Source organism: Chenopodium quinoa, unplaced genomic scaffold, assembly GCF_001683475.1.
Source record: "Chenopodium quinoa cultivar QQ74 unplaced genomic scaffold, ASM168347v1, whole genome shotgun sequence".
Lineage (NCBI taxonomy): Eukaryota > Viridiplantae > Streptophyta > Magnoliopsida > Caryophyllales > Amaranthaceae > Chenopodium > Chenopodium quinoa.
This window is the reverse complement of record NW_018743292.1, coordinates 1,783,911-1,797,286: the sequence shown is the minus strand read 5'-3', so window position 1 is coordinate 1,797,286 and position 13,376 is coordinate 1,783,911. Positions and strand designations below refer to the sequence as shown.

Here is a 13,376-nt window from a genome sequence, read left to right as displayed (position 1 = left end):
AACACAAAAGTTGCTCTATCATCACAACAAACCGATGCGTTTAGTAAAAACCAATTGAAGTAAATTCTCTCAAACAAAAGTCCCAAAACAAAACCCTCTTTCAGTTCTTCGGCTTCACTAACCTCTTTTCAATGGCTTCAGAAAACCAACCAAAAACTGCAAACACCAACGACCCCAAAAAACGCAAACGTTGTTACTTACCTCACAACGTAAATCCCCCTTTTTCCCATTTCTATTCCTTCATTTTTATATATTTATTTATATAATTAATTTAATGAACTTTTCTTTTTTTTTTTTTTTAATTTAATTTGTTTACCAGAAAGCAGTGAAGAAGAAGGGACCAAGCCCATTAAGACCAGGAATTCAAGGCTTCTTCATAACCTGTGATGGTGGAAGGGAACACCAAGCTTCTCAGGAAGCTATCAATGTCATTGATACTGTATGTTTATTTATTCTTTTTGCTTTTGTATTTATTTATTTTAATAGATTTAGAAAATTCTTTTTGATTGAATAAAGTCATTTTTAGCACCCTAATTATTCAAGTTTAAATTTTTATGTTCGTTTAGGCTTAATTCATGTGATTAATTGATGGGGTTCGATAATCTTGGTTGGGTGGTGGGTGATTTGAAGTAAATTGTGATTTGTGTTTGAATATATAGATTAACTGGTTTATTAACATTGAACTTTGCTTAATGTTTAAGGTGGACCTTGTACTTGTCGAAAGTTGGGCTTTTTCGCCGATCTTTGTTGTTGGTTTGAACTTGAAGTGTTTAAGCTAGTAATATATGAGTAGTGTCCAAGAGCTAATTGTTCTTTTAGGCTTTAGAAAAGATGAGAGGAAATTATGTTTTGGGTTTATTTGAATTTTTAAGAACTAAGGAGGAAAGGAAATTGATGGAAAGGAATTTATAAGAACTAAGGAGGAAAGGAAATTGCAGAAAAGGTTACTGGTTGAATATCTGTAAACCAAGTGGTTCCGACAGATATTGAGTGAATATGGGTTCTGAACCTGCTTAATGTAGACTCTGCTACCTAAGCATGAGTATTAGTTTAAAGTTGTATGATTGTATCAAGAGATTAGAGTGGACCTTTTCCCTTATTATTAGCATTGGTTGAAGGGTTCAAACTAAGTTAGTTTATGTTTTGTTATATAAAAAAGTTCCGGCATGCATTTTCCCTGCTAATACAGCTTCCAACACCTAGTAGTGTTTCTTAGGTTGCACAAATGATGAAGAGGAAAAACATAGAAGAAAGTTTGTAACTGCTGAAAAATAGATTATCCATGAACAAACCAACAAAGTAATTCAAGTGATATTTGGTAGGTATCATCATTCTTAACGTAGACTTCATAGCTATGCAATCTACTGTCTAGGTAATTAGGCATGGGTATAGGCTTGAAATTGTAGCATGCATCAAGAGATTATAGTGGACCTTTTCTTTTATCTTTATTATTGATCAAGACTTGAACTTTGAAGGGTCCAAACTCAGTTATTTTACATTTTCTAGTACTAAAATTTTCCAGCATGAGTTTTCCCTAGTAATACAGCTTCCAAGAACTATTGTTTCTCGTGCTACACAAATGGTCAAGAACTTTTTTTTTCATAAGGCGGATGATGGGAAGAGGAAAACAATTAAAGAGAGCTTGTCATTTGCCAAAATGTTATGGTCTTACTATTAAACAGGCAACAGCTCATGAATTGTGCAGGAGCAAAATTACAGTATCCTTGCAAAGCAGCTGTTTCATACTGACCTAATTGGCACATACATAAACACTCATATACTGTACAATACTTGAGCATTATCAAGTCTTACTTCCTTGTTGTTCTCTGTGCTTGAACTTATGCATAAAAAAATCAAACAACAAAGTAACTGGAGTGTCTTATACACTCAAATCTTAAATGTTATATGCTTTGGCTGTGAAGGCCCTTATTTTGTCATGAAGTTGGACCTGTTGTTCTGGTTTATTTCCTCCTGTGTGTCTTTATGATAATCCTATAAAGTATCATTTTGTTTTTGTTTAGATTTTAGAAGAGCTGATCGATGGCAAGGATTCAAAGGCTAACATAACAGTGCTACCAGAGAAACCTGCAAACAAAAAAATAAAGTTTTCATACTCTGACTCTTCTGATAATGAAGAAGATGTTGACGAGAATGGAGCAGAGAATCAGTCTGAAAAAGTTGCAGAAGTGCTGGCTAACAATGGAAGTACCCTCGAAGAAAATACTGATCCTGCTAAGAAGGATGATAAGTTGCATGAGGTTGGATCAGGACAAGTTGCTGGTAGTTGTGAAGAAGTTGATAAACAAGCTGATGACAAAAGCAAGGAGAATGAGGAACCAATCAAAAAGAAACAGTGCAGTGATACCAAAAAGTTAGAAAGCATAAATCATTCCGCAGAGCTATCTGTTGATAAGTTGATAGAAGCTGAGCTTAAGGAATTAGGAGATAAGAGCAAGGTGAGTTAATATGACAATCCGTAAAACACCGCCCCCCACCCTCCAATTAAAAGGCCAGAAAAAGATGAGTGGAAGTCTAACATGTTAAGGTACATTATACATTGTAATGAGTGTTTCTGTTGTACTAGTATTTGAAGTAAATAATGTTTTGTTGAACCAGCGGCGTTTCTCCAAGATTGATACTGGCTGTAATGGTGTTGTCTTTGTACTTATGCGGAGGAGGGATGGAGACCCTAGCCCTGGAGAACTTGTACAGCATATGATGGAATCTGCTTCAGCTACGAAGAAGCATATGTCAAGGTTCAAGCTGCTTTTCTTTATATAGCATCTTGATTTAACTGCTTCACAAACGAGTACTACCTTTGCTGTGGACTTCACTAAGATGTTTCATTTCTGTAGGTTTCTTCTGAGAGTGCTACCAGTAGAACTTTCATGTTATGCATCTGAAGAGGAAATATCAAGAGCTATTAAGCCAGTTATTGAACAATACTTCCCTGTCAACGCTGAAGCACCTATTAAGGTACTTGCCCATACGTGCTTGACAAACAGTCAAACACACTACGTACTGGCAGATGTCAGTTATTCTTTCGGCATAATTATGCATGTTGAATTTTCATGTGTTTGATGATAGTGTCACTTGGTTTTCAACTATTCAATCAATATTCTGGTGAATTCTATGAAAACAAATTGTGTTATTTTTAATATGGAGTGATTGACATTTAATGTACAAAACGAACTTTGACATGGGAATAAACCTCCTGTATCTGTCTGAGATAGAAAGTTGGAATCTGGTTGTGCTTAGATTCCATCAACTTTATGGCGGTGTTCTTGTGGATCAGATAATTGATTTGTTTTGGATGTATTCCCTCAGTTTGCTGTTCAATATGATGCCCGTGCCAATTCTGGCATCGAGAGGATGAAGATAATAGATGCGGTTGCCAAAGCTGTTCCTGAACCACATAAAGTAGATCTCAAAAATCCAGAGAAGACTATAATTGTCCAAATTGTCAAGGTACTGAAAGTTGTTGTCTTGAGTTTTTGACTGGCTGGCATATATAATTTGTTTTAGTTTTATCCATAATCGTCCTCTAGATTTTTGTTTGTCAAGAACTCAAGACTAAATCATGCAAAACTTATATTCGACCTTGCTTTTTCCAGACTGTGTGCTTGATTGGTGTCGTGGAGAAGTACAAAGAGTTGGCGAAGTTTAATTTGAGGCAGCTCACATCATGATAGCCAGGTTTAAGTGAGGCTTGCTCGAGATTCAACTTGGACAATGAGAACAAGAACGTCAATAGTGACAACAAGAATATGGCCCCAGTTCAAGACATTCCTTTTGGGCATCTTGATGATAGTACACAGTTACACACACACAATGTTGTATACTAGTGGCTCATCTTTGTCTCTAAACCCCCTTTTTGCCTCATTATGTTTGTTGAATTTAAGTCTTCAATTAAAAAAACAAATCTGTATCAGCTTAAATTTCAGATATATCTCAAGAATTCTTCTTTTTTAACTAGTCTGTTGGAATATTAGTGATTGGTTCATGAGTCTTTGTTAACATACACATTCTCTGAAAGCCTTTACTGTTTAAACATTTTAATTTGGCTGATATTTAATGTGGGACTGATTAGTTTGGATCCAATTTGAAAATTTGAGTTAAAATAATCAACTCCATATTCTTTTAATTTATTTTATTTGTTTTCATAATTCCCATTTCTAATTCACTAACTTTTACACGTAGTATATAATATGTTGATTCCTCCCATTTGACCTCGTGTGTAAATTCTTCTCCCAACAATTGAAGTTATTATGACTTAACATTATTTTAATCTCATTTAGGCCCATACTTGGAACTTATACTCCGTATTTGTTAAAAACTTTGTCTTCTAAGCCTTTACTTTCTTCTAAGCCTATACTCACCCTTGTTACTTACGACTGTTACGAGTACAGAGTAATTTTATTTTGATGGCAAGGCGTAGCCGCATACTCGCGTAGCATAGCATTTTTCCAACATATTACGATTGTTGACAATATGTTTCGCAATGTTAATCCTTGGATACAGAATTGAAGAATTGTGACTTATTTATTTGTACGTTGGATACCAAAAGAAGGAAAGAAACACAGATTAATTAATTACTATTAGGCAAAAAAAATGTAAAAATTCCACTAAAATAAAAAGGTTCTGTGTAACAACAAATGATTGGCACAATGATTGAAACACAAAGAATTTTGTCTTTTCAACCTAACAAATCATCAGAAACTGTGCTCCCAAACCACCCAACCTTTTCATCACCTAACACCCCACACACTCCTCTATGCTGCTGGCTTGTTGTAAAGCTTTTCCACCATTTTTCTATACTCTGCATCATACCAACATAAATTCAGTCAAAATCTCCACTTCTTTTATTATGATAAATTATACTCTCTCCGTCTTTAAATGTTGTTCCGCAAAACCATTTAGAGATGGAGGGAAAACTAAAATTATTATGATAATTATTAATAGTATTAATTTTGTATTAAAATAATCAACAACCCAAAATCACCACCAACCTTCTTGATTGCTCCAAAGAGCTGCTGCTTGTGTGTTTAATGGTGAGCTGGTATTAGGCTCTGAAATTACAATCCCAAAATCAGAAATTTATTAATCACTACTAAAATTATAAAAAACGCATTAAAATTCCCAATTTAAGAGAATTTAATGATTACCTCCAAGCAAACTTTGGATGGATAGCAATATAGTTCTCACATCATAAGCAGATGACCATTTATCCTACACAATTCATAAATTTACGGTTAGTTTGGCGGTTCAGGGTGGCCGATGACTCGAAATTGAAACAATAATCAAGCACAATCAACAATCAGAAGGTACCTGAAGAATGTCCAAGCAAATGTTACCAAAAACATCAACATTCGGGTGGAAACAACCAGTCTCAAACTTGACTTTAGGGGGTTTAAATGGGTAATCAGCAGGAAAACTTAGAGAAAGTTTATATTCTGTGCCTTCAAATACTGTTTCTTTGCTTCCATGAATTGTTCCTTTCCAGTTGAATATATTGTCTTCTTCAGGAAACGCTGAGATTCCAGGATCACCACTCATCTGATTCAAACAAAACAAAAATTAAAGATTTTCAGAATTATATTTTAGATGATTTACACTAATTAGCAAAATGTATTCTTGCAATTTTATGATTTACGTACCATAAGAGACATTAATTCAGACTGCAACCTGTTTCAAAATCGCAAGAAAAAAAAAAGGAAAGAAATCGTCAGAAAATTAGTAAAAGTAAAATTAAAAACCCTAATTTACAAAAATCAAAAACCCCTAAAATTTTGTACTAGATCGACAAGATGAAGCTTATTCAATTATAAACCCTAAATCGAAACCCTAATTTTCAATTTTCAAAATCGATAAAATTAATCTAATTCAATCAAAACCCAGATAAATAAACTAATTTCAAGTAGTGGGCACTAATCGAATCATAGAAATTCCGCAGCCAAACCAAGTAATTGCACTACAAATTACAAGAACCCAGAAAAAATGTTAAATTAACACAAGAATTAATAGAAGAAAAGACCTTTTAAGAACAGATTGAGTATCAACAGTCTTAGCCGGAGCAACGTTCTGCTTCGCCGGAGGACCCGCCGGATCTGCCGCCGGAGTATTGTCGGAGTAACCGCCGTTCATCGCCGCCATTTAAAGAGATAAAGAATGAAGAAAGAGAAAGAAACTTGAATGAATTGAAATTTGAAATTCCTTTCTTCTTCTTCCTTCGTAGAGAGAGAAAGGAGGAGAGAGAAAATAGAGAGAAGTGATGAGTTTGAGAAGAAGAGATTGATTGATTTGGGGTCATAAACACTGTGATGTTGAAATTAAAATATGAAGAAAAAGTTTGAGAAAGAAATTAATTTTTTTTTTAATTATATTGATGTGTTTTTGGAACGTTAGAGTTGAGCGGCGTGATTATACGCGTCCTTTTCCAACGGCTAGTTTTTAGTAAGTGAAAGAGTTGTTGTTTTGTTGTTTTCTTTAAATTTTTGGATACCAACCCCTTTTATTCACAAATCACAACAGTTAATGGAAAATATAACTATCAAGGTGTAATTCCGTTGTGGAAACACGTGGTGTTGCCGAGGAGTCAATGATAGATTGGAAGGTCGGGAAACTCTCTATCACGTGTAAAATTTGATGCAACGTTATATAAATGGATAAACTCAATCGACTTGCCTTGCAAAAAACATCAACATCAAAGTCTCAAGTTTGATAAGTTGGAGTTAATAAAAACATGTACTTTTTAAAAAACTGGGGATGTTAAAAGATTTGACGAATATTTATCTATGATTTATGTAGTATTTCATAAGTTTAATAAATAAGGTTTGGAGGCGATTATTTCCAAAAACTATGATCAGATTTCAATCCTTTATTTTGAAGTTCTCATTTGTTACACCTGAATACATATTTTGTATATTCGTAAGTAACATTAGATCCTTCTCATGTTCACTTATGTGGTATGTACGTAAATCTTAGTGCCTAGTAGATAGATTAAGGATTAATTCAGACAAAATCAACTATTATAACAATTGTCAATTGCTTTACCTTTTTTTTTTAATGGAAAGAAATTTCAATTGTTATACTCCGGACTTTTCTTAAAGATTTATAATTCTTTAATAATGACAACAATTAGAGTTGCGCATTTGTAAATTACACAGTTTTAATCAGCAATATATTTTGAAAATATAGATAAAGACTCGAGACTAACAATGCGTTTCAGATTTTACTACTACTTTTATGAAGAAAAAATTGTAGTCATAGTTATTAGAGAATTGAACTGTGGTAGAAGTATATATTTTCGGTCCAACTAATTGTTGAAATAAAGACACAAACTAACAGCCCAAGCCCATCAAATGCCCCCATGACCCTCAGCCCTAAGGTTTTGGTACTTGAATTTATACAATCTTTAAAAGTATATAAGAAGGGGTTTGACTTATGTGTTCAATTTTGAAAAATTTGGCATTTTTTGTTGTTTAAGTTCGCATTTTTTGTTGTTAAAGTTAATACTCCGGAGTTAATTACTTCAAATCACCCTCTTAAACTCGATTTAATACATGTTTAAGTAAGAAATGTTAAGAGTTTACCAAAAGATGGTATTATAGAATAAAGTGGTCAAAAGTTATTAATTGAAAAGGTTGAATCATAGAAAATCACCAACGAAGGAAGCTAACCAACGTTATACGGAAAGTGACATTTGGGAAATCTAGAAAAATATCTACTTCCATCATAACAGAGTGGAATTTATACAGATAATCATAGAATATTGAGCTTGAGAAAGAGAGGCCATGAGATTGATAACCTGTCCTATATGTACACAATACAAACCAAAAACAAATGCACTATTCTTACCAAAATATTACACTTTTGCTATACTAATAAGAATGGATAGAAAGAACACCCTATCAACTGCTGCACAAGACCCCGAAAGCCGCCCTTATACTACCATATATATACTGAATACATATGGACCGACCCCAATGAATTCTACATCTTTGTACAAAAGGCCTATACTTATATTATGTAAATATATATAATATGCACACATTATATGTATAAGGCAAAGCAACCTTTTTTTTTTTTTTTTTTTTTTTTTTTTTTTACGTATCAACAGTCTCAGGTGACGAGTATGTGGCTGCAAGAAGAGCAGCTCCGATGCCTGACCCATCTTCAGTTACCTTCAGAATTACGTAAGGGGCGAGTTCCTCCCCCAAAATCTCGGCCACGGCATCATTCAAGTACTCTCTGAACATTCTGTAATTTGAATATAGGCCGCCTTCAACTGCAACCACTGTTCTCCTCAATCTATTGCTGCTGCTTGGGCCTTTGGCTCTGCTGCTAGCAACCGCACCACTCCCATCTCGACCAATTTTCTTTAGTATACCGACGATACCAGCAGCTGCAAGGCGGGCTGCTCGACGGGTTACCACGTCACATATGTTCACAACGAGTTTCCGGACTTTTAAAGGCACATCACTAATCTGAAAAGAGGTAAAAATAGGTAGACAAGTGATGTAAGAATTAAACTTACAAAGTTTGGTAGGGAAATCAGCTGTAGTACAGTCAGAAGGACATACCCCAAGAACCTCATCCAAAATTCTTGCTACTACTTCCAGTTCAGGAGATTCGTCTTCATGCATTGTCGACATCAAAGGCGTCCTGAGATGATTTACTTATGAGATAATGTAACAAGTAATAATACATGGACGAATGTGCGTCAATGCAGCTTACAGAGTGGTTTAAATCAAAATCCAAAGTTCATATCATTGTTTTTTGTAGGGGCATTTTGCCTTAAATAACTGTTTCCAATTTTGTAATCAAGGCAGCTAGCCAAATTTAGAGTGAAAAATTATGCGGATTAATGAATTCTGGATCTTGGCACGTGCCATTAAACAGATGCCGTAAATTTTTTTATTGGCACTTCACAAAGTCAAAGTTGAAATGAATATTATGCCAATAAGAGGAGAACGGGAAGAGGGTAAAGCAGCATAAAAGCTGTTAAAAGGTCACCAGTAAAATAATACCTCAAGATAAAAGCTTTGCATAAGTTTGAAGAAATAGGTCCAAATACATCAGACTCCTTTGACATCCTCAATATAACTCTTCTCACAATCTCACCCAGATACATTCCAGATATCATTTTCTCAAAACCCTGCAGCAAGAAAACACTTCTATTATTCAATTATTCCTTCATAATCTATTCTTATCCTGGAAGAGAGTGTAAGAAACTCCTTGAGAGTCAATTTCATGATGGTGATCAAGCCAACCTGATCATTGGGATTAGGGCTCTCTGCATCTAACTCGATGTCATAAGAAGTTCTTGGTAAATGGGACGACCAAAAGTTACCCCACTCCATATTAACAACCTGATCAATACAAGACATATACCATAAGTACATATAAATTTACAATGTTTATCACAATAGGTGCTAGCCAAAAATGGTTGAAGAAAGATACCATGCCTCCAGAAGATGTTGGAAAACCTTGAGACTTTATGATAGCATCTGCCCGCTCAAAATAACAGGCATTTGTTCCAGTCCCGATGATCACTGCAGCAACAGTGTCCTCATCATTATAATGTCCAAGTGCCAAAGTTCCCACAGTATCATTTACCTGCTTAACAACAAATTAAAAATTATACTCTTCTATCAGAGACTACAATGCATGGCAGTCCATCAACACTTAACAGACTGCACAGGCAAGGAAAGAAGAACTACAACTATCACCTATTTTGAGTAATGTGCTAGATAGTATATCAAGCATGTAAAGGTTTACTTTTGGATTGTAAATTTAAAACATCATCACTGAAGCATATGGTGTGAAAGTTGAAGACCTATATTCTAAACGATAAGTAGCTTTGATGATTAAAGACTGACCACAAAGAACTCCAACCTACACCATAGACAAATACATTAGCCATAAAAGATAAGCTTACCAAGGCTGCAATATGCATATCTAGGCCCTGTCTAGACATTGCTTGATGCAAGAATTCACAGACATCATTCCCAACCTGAGAAAAAACAAACAATTACAAACAGTAAGAAAAATCAGAGAAAAATTCATTAACCAAAAAAGTACAAAAAGGGAAAGATATCCATTGTTAACGACCAAACTTTAAGCTTTTACATTCACATTATAGTTACCAAGGTGGCAAAATACTGTAAGATTTGATACATATAAACAGGTGGGGGGGGGGGGGGAAAGGACTCCTTATATTAAATGTACTTTACGTGATTTAGTAAGTCAAGCTAAACATAGCACAAAGAATAAGAAAAATTACAAAAATCTATCAATCCATCTATAAAAAAAATCTGGCTGTAACAAAATCTAACATTGAGCGATCACACACTGAGCACTGACCATGTCTTGAATGGAAAATCCTTTCGTCCATTTCATCAAAATTCCAGAGGAGACTGATGTTTGCTTCACAGGAAAAGAAAAGGTAAAACCAAGTTCCCTTCTTGGGGCAGGAGAAATGTCTGAATCCTTGTCATTCTCTTGATCGAAAAATTCCTTCAGAGATGTCGCTATGAAATCAAACAGGTCCTGCAATGAAAACAGTCCAATTTTCTAAATACGGCTGAACTCTAAGGGGATGTTTGTTATTCGGGATTAGGAGGTGAGAATAGGATTATTATTCCCAAATCTCCATAAACCCATGTTTGTTTGATGGGAATTAGATTAGGGAGTGGGAATTAGCTTGGGATTATTTAACCTCTATTCCCGCCATTTTATTACCTACCCCCTAGGTAATAAAATGGTGGGAATTCTCTAGTTATTTAAAAGACATAATTGCCCTTAATTTAGTAATGCCTGTCAAATTTGAGATTTAAAAACAACAAGGATAAAATAGTAAATAGGAATATTTGATAAATTCCCACTTACCAATTCCCATTCCCACTTCCACTTTATATTCCCCAAATTCCCATTCCCACATGCCAAACGCCCCGTAAAAAACAAATCACGTAAGACAGTACAAAACAGAAAGTGAGCAACCTCACTGGAGCTAGTCATTAAATGCTCAGGGATTGGCTTCCTTTCAACATCTTGTCTGACGATACCAGATCTTCGTCCTCCTAGCTGAACCCGCAAGACCCTAAAATTAGTACCTCCAAGATCTAGTGCATAATATATTCCCTTCTCACTCCTAAGGAAAAAATTGCTAGTAATCAATTGAGTGTATAAGACAGAAACAAAAAGACAATTACAGGTATACACTTTTTGTCCAAATAGTATGCAGCCACTCAGCCAGTAATCGGGCATTGTAAACAAAATAAAAATCTACAAGGTCCACAACAATTTACCTTCATGAAGGTATCACATCTAAATATCTAATTAACAAAACATTACAGTAAGAAAAAACTTGGGTGTGAAAAACAGCACAACTATTCACTGTATTCAGGACAATATTGCCCTTTTACAATATTGCCCTTTTACAATGGTGAGGTCCACATTCAATGGCAACAGGCTGTCAACTGTGCCAGCTGCAGAGATAAAAACCCACACATTCAACAGAAATATGACTGCTACCGTCCCCCACAATCGATAAAAAAAATTACACAACTGCGCACTGAAACTAAAAACCAAAAAGTATACCAATAAAAAAAGGCTATCAAGCTCATTAACAATGCTCTAAAGTCTAAACATATGATGATGATTCAATGCTCTAAACACAACGGCCAACACATTGCTATTTGCATAGCTCATTCCGCAAAGAACCAAATGATATAATTATTTAAAAATACTCGTCAAGCACGCTTATGAACAAACTTGGCCATAGCCTATGCCGCCAGCTCAGAGCAAGCGGCAATTAAAATATGAAACTTCACTTCAATGGTTCAACAAAAGCATTTGGTTTGATAAAACTAACTACAAACATGGCTTTAAAATCGGGTTTTGGAAAATATAATATGAAACATTGCCACATTACATGTTAACACATTGTAACAATCAACATTAGCGAGAACAAGCTAGAAATCTACCAGAGTATCATCCCAATAGTATCAACCAAGAGGAAATACGTATAGTAAAAAGGGCCACAGATAGTACATTATAACTCAGAGAACAAACAGAATACATCACATTTTGGAAATTTCTTTTCACCCATTTTTATAACAATTATAGTTGGACTTCACCAACCCCATATACATCATAAAGCAACTACATTTCCCAGGTGCTAAAATCTAACTAATTTAGATCAAACACCCACATTACCAATATTCAATGTTCATAACAAGTCAAAACTTATTACCTAAAAAAAATATGAAAAAGTTTGGCAATGTGAACAACAAATTAAAGCATAAACATCCAAAAATTCATAATGCCATCAACCAACCCAATTAATCATCAAATTACCTTGAAAAAAAACTTTTATAACCCCCAACAAAATTCAATCTTTTTCCCACATTCCCAATCAAGAATCCAAACAAACCATCAAATTCATCAGCCAACCCCTTTAAAATAGATAAAATCAACAACACATTTCATCTAAAACAACAAAGATTGAAACTAAAAATGTATGATTGATACCCAATGGGGAGTTTATCAACAAAAGTGAGCAACATTTTGAGCTTAGAGCCACCTTCAGAGGCTAAACCAGCATGCATCTCAACAGCCATAGCATCAACAACTTGCTTCAATCTACTAACAGGGGTCCCACAAGCTTCTTCTAATTCTTTCAAAACACCAACAACTCTCTTCCATTTTCTCCGACTTCTTACCCTTTTTCCGACCACCGCCGCCGCCACCGCACACGTCACCACCGCTATTCCCACCGCTAAACTAAACCCCACTTTTCCCATCCCTCTCTTTCTCTCTCCTCTTTATTTATATACTTGTATTTTCCTTTTATTATTTATTTAAACCCCGATAACAAGAACAACCCCTTCTTCCGCATTTTGCCACCTCCCAGAAGGCTCAAACGACGTCGTTCATGAAGTGGGTCGATCTGAAACTCGCCGTTTTGAAGTGGGTGTGAGTTAGTTTTGTCTGGTTTTGCCGTTAAAAGGCGGTTTTCCGGCGATGTACACCACCTGCTCGACGAAATGTTCAAGAGAGAGAAAATGAAAATAAAATTGGAGAGAGAAAGAGAAGGGGAAAAAAGGAGAGAGAAGGGGGGACTGGGGTTGCGCTAAGTAGTGTTGGAAAGCGAACCGATAGTTACTTATACTCGTTGTAAAATGACCATTTTGCCCTTTTTGATTTTGTTAAATAATTTTTATTGTTTTTTTTTTATTTTTTGGCGGGGGTCAAATCTAGGAGACTACGAGTGATTGAAGAATGTATAATTGTACTCCGTATAGTACTAGTAGTCCTCGTTTACTTTTATTTAAATTAGTACATTGTACAAGTAGTTAATAATTAGGGGGCGT

The 13,376-nt window shown here is 35.1% G+C and overlaps 3 protein-coding genes across 3 annotated transcripts; 1 reads left to right on the top strand and 2 right to left on the bottom strand.

Moving 5' to 3' along the window:
- On the top strand, window positions 1–4,070 carry LOC110736265. The gene is made up of 7 exons (XM_021916441.1): window positions 1–209; window positions 320–439; window positions 2,022–2,456; window positions 2,617–2,756; window positions 2,856–2,976; window positions 3,328–3,468; window positions 3,615–4,070. Exons 1-7 carry the CDS (start codon window positions 132–134, stop codon window positions 3,687–3,689), a joined length of 1,110 nt encoding a protein of 369 aa, XP_021772133.1. The 5' UTR covers window positions 1–131; the 3' UTR covers window positions 3,690–4,070.
- A 528-nt stretch (window positions 4,071–4,598) lies between these two features.
- On the bottom strand, window positions 4,599–6,455 carry LOC110736266 (ubiquitin-conjugating enzyme E2 20-like). The gene is made up of 6 exons (XM_021916442.1): window positions 6,035–6,455; window positions 5,658–5,685; window positions 5,329–5,556; window positions 5,166–5,229; window positions 5,010–5,069; window positions 4,599–4,819 (listed from the first exon to the last, which is right to left on the bottom strand). Exons 1-6 carry the CDS (start codon window positions 6,151–6,153, stop codon window positions 4,773–4,775), a joined length of 546 nt encoding a protein of 181 aa, XP_021772134.1. The 5' UTR covers window positions 6,154–6,455; the 3' UTR covers window positions 4,599–4,772.
- A 1,309-nt stretch (window positions 6,456–7,764) lies between these two features.
- On the bottom strand, window positions 7,765–12,806 carry LOC110736264 (hexokinase-3-like). The gene is made up of 9 exons (XM_021916440.1): window positions 12,535–12,806; window positions 11,002–11,152; window positions 10,366–10,551; window positions 9,941–10,015; window positions 9,463–9,618; window positions 9,273–9,371; window positions 9,030–9,157; window positions 8,583–8,664; window positions 7,765–8,486 (listed from the first exon to the last, which is right to left on the bottom strand). The coding sequence occupies exons 1-9, from the start codon at window positions 12,804–12,806 to the stop codon at window positions 8,106–8,108; spliced, it is 1,530 nt and encodes a 509-aa protein (XP_021772132.1). The 3' UTR covers window positions 7,765–8,105.
- Between the last annotated feature and the right edge of the window lie 570 nt (window positions 12,807–13,376).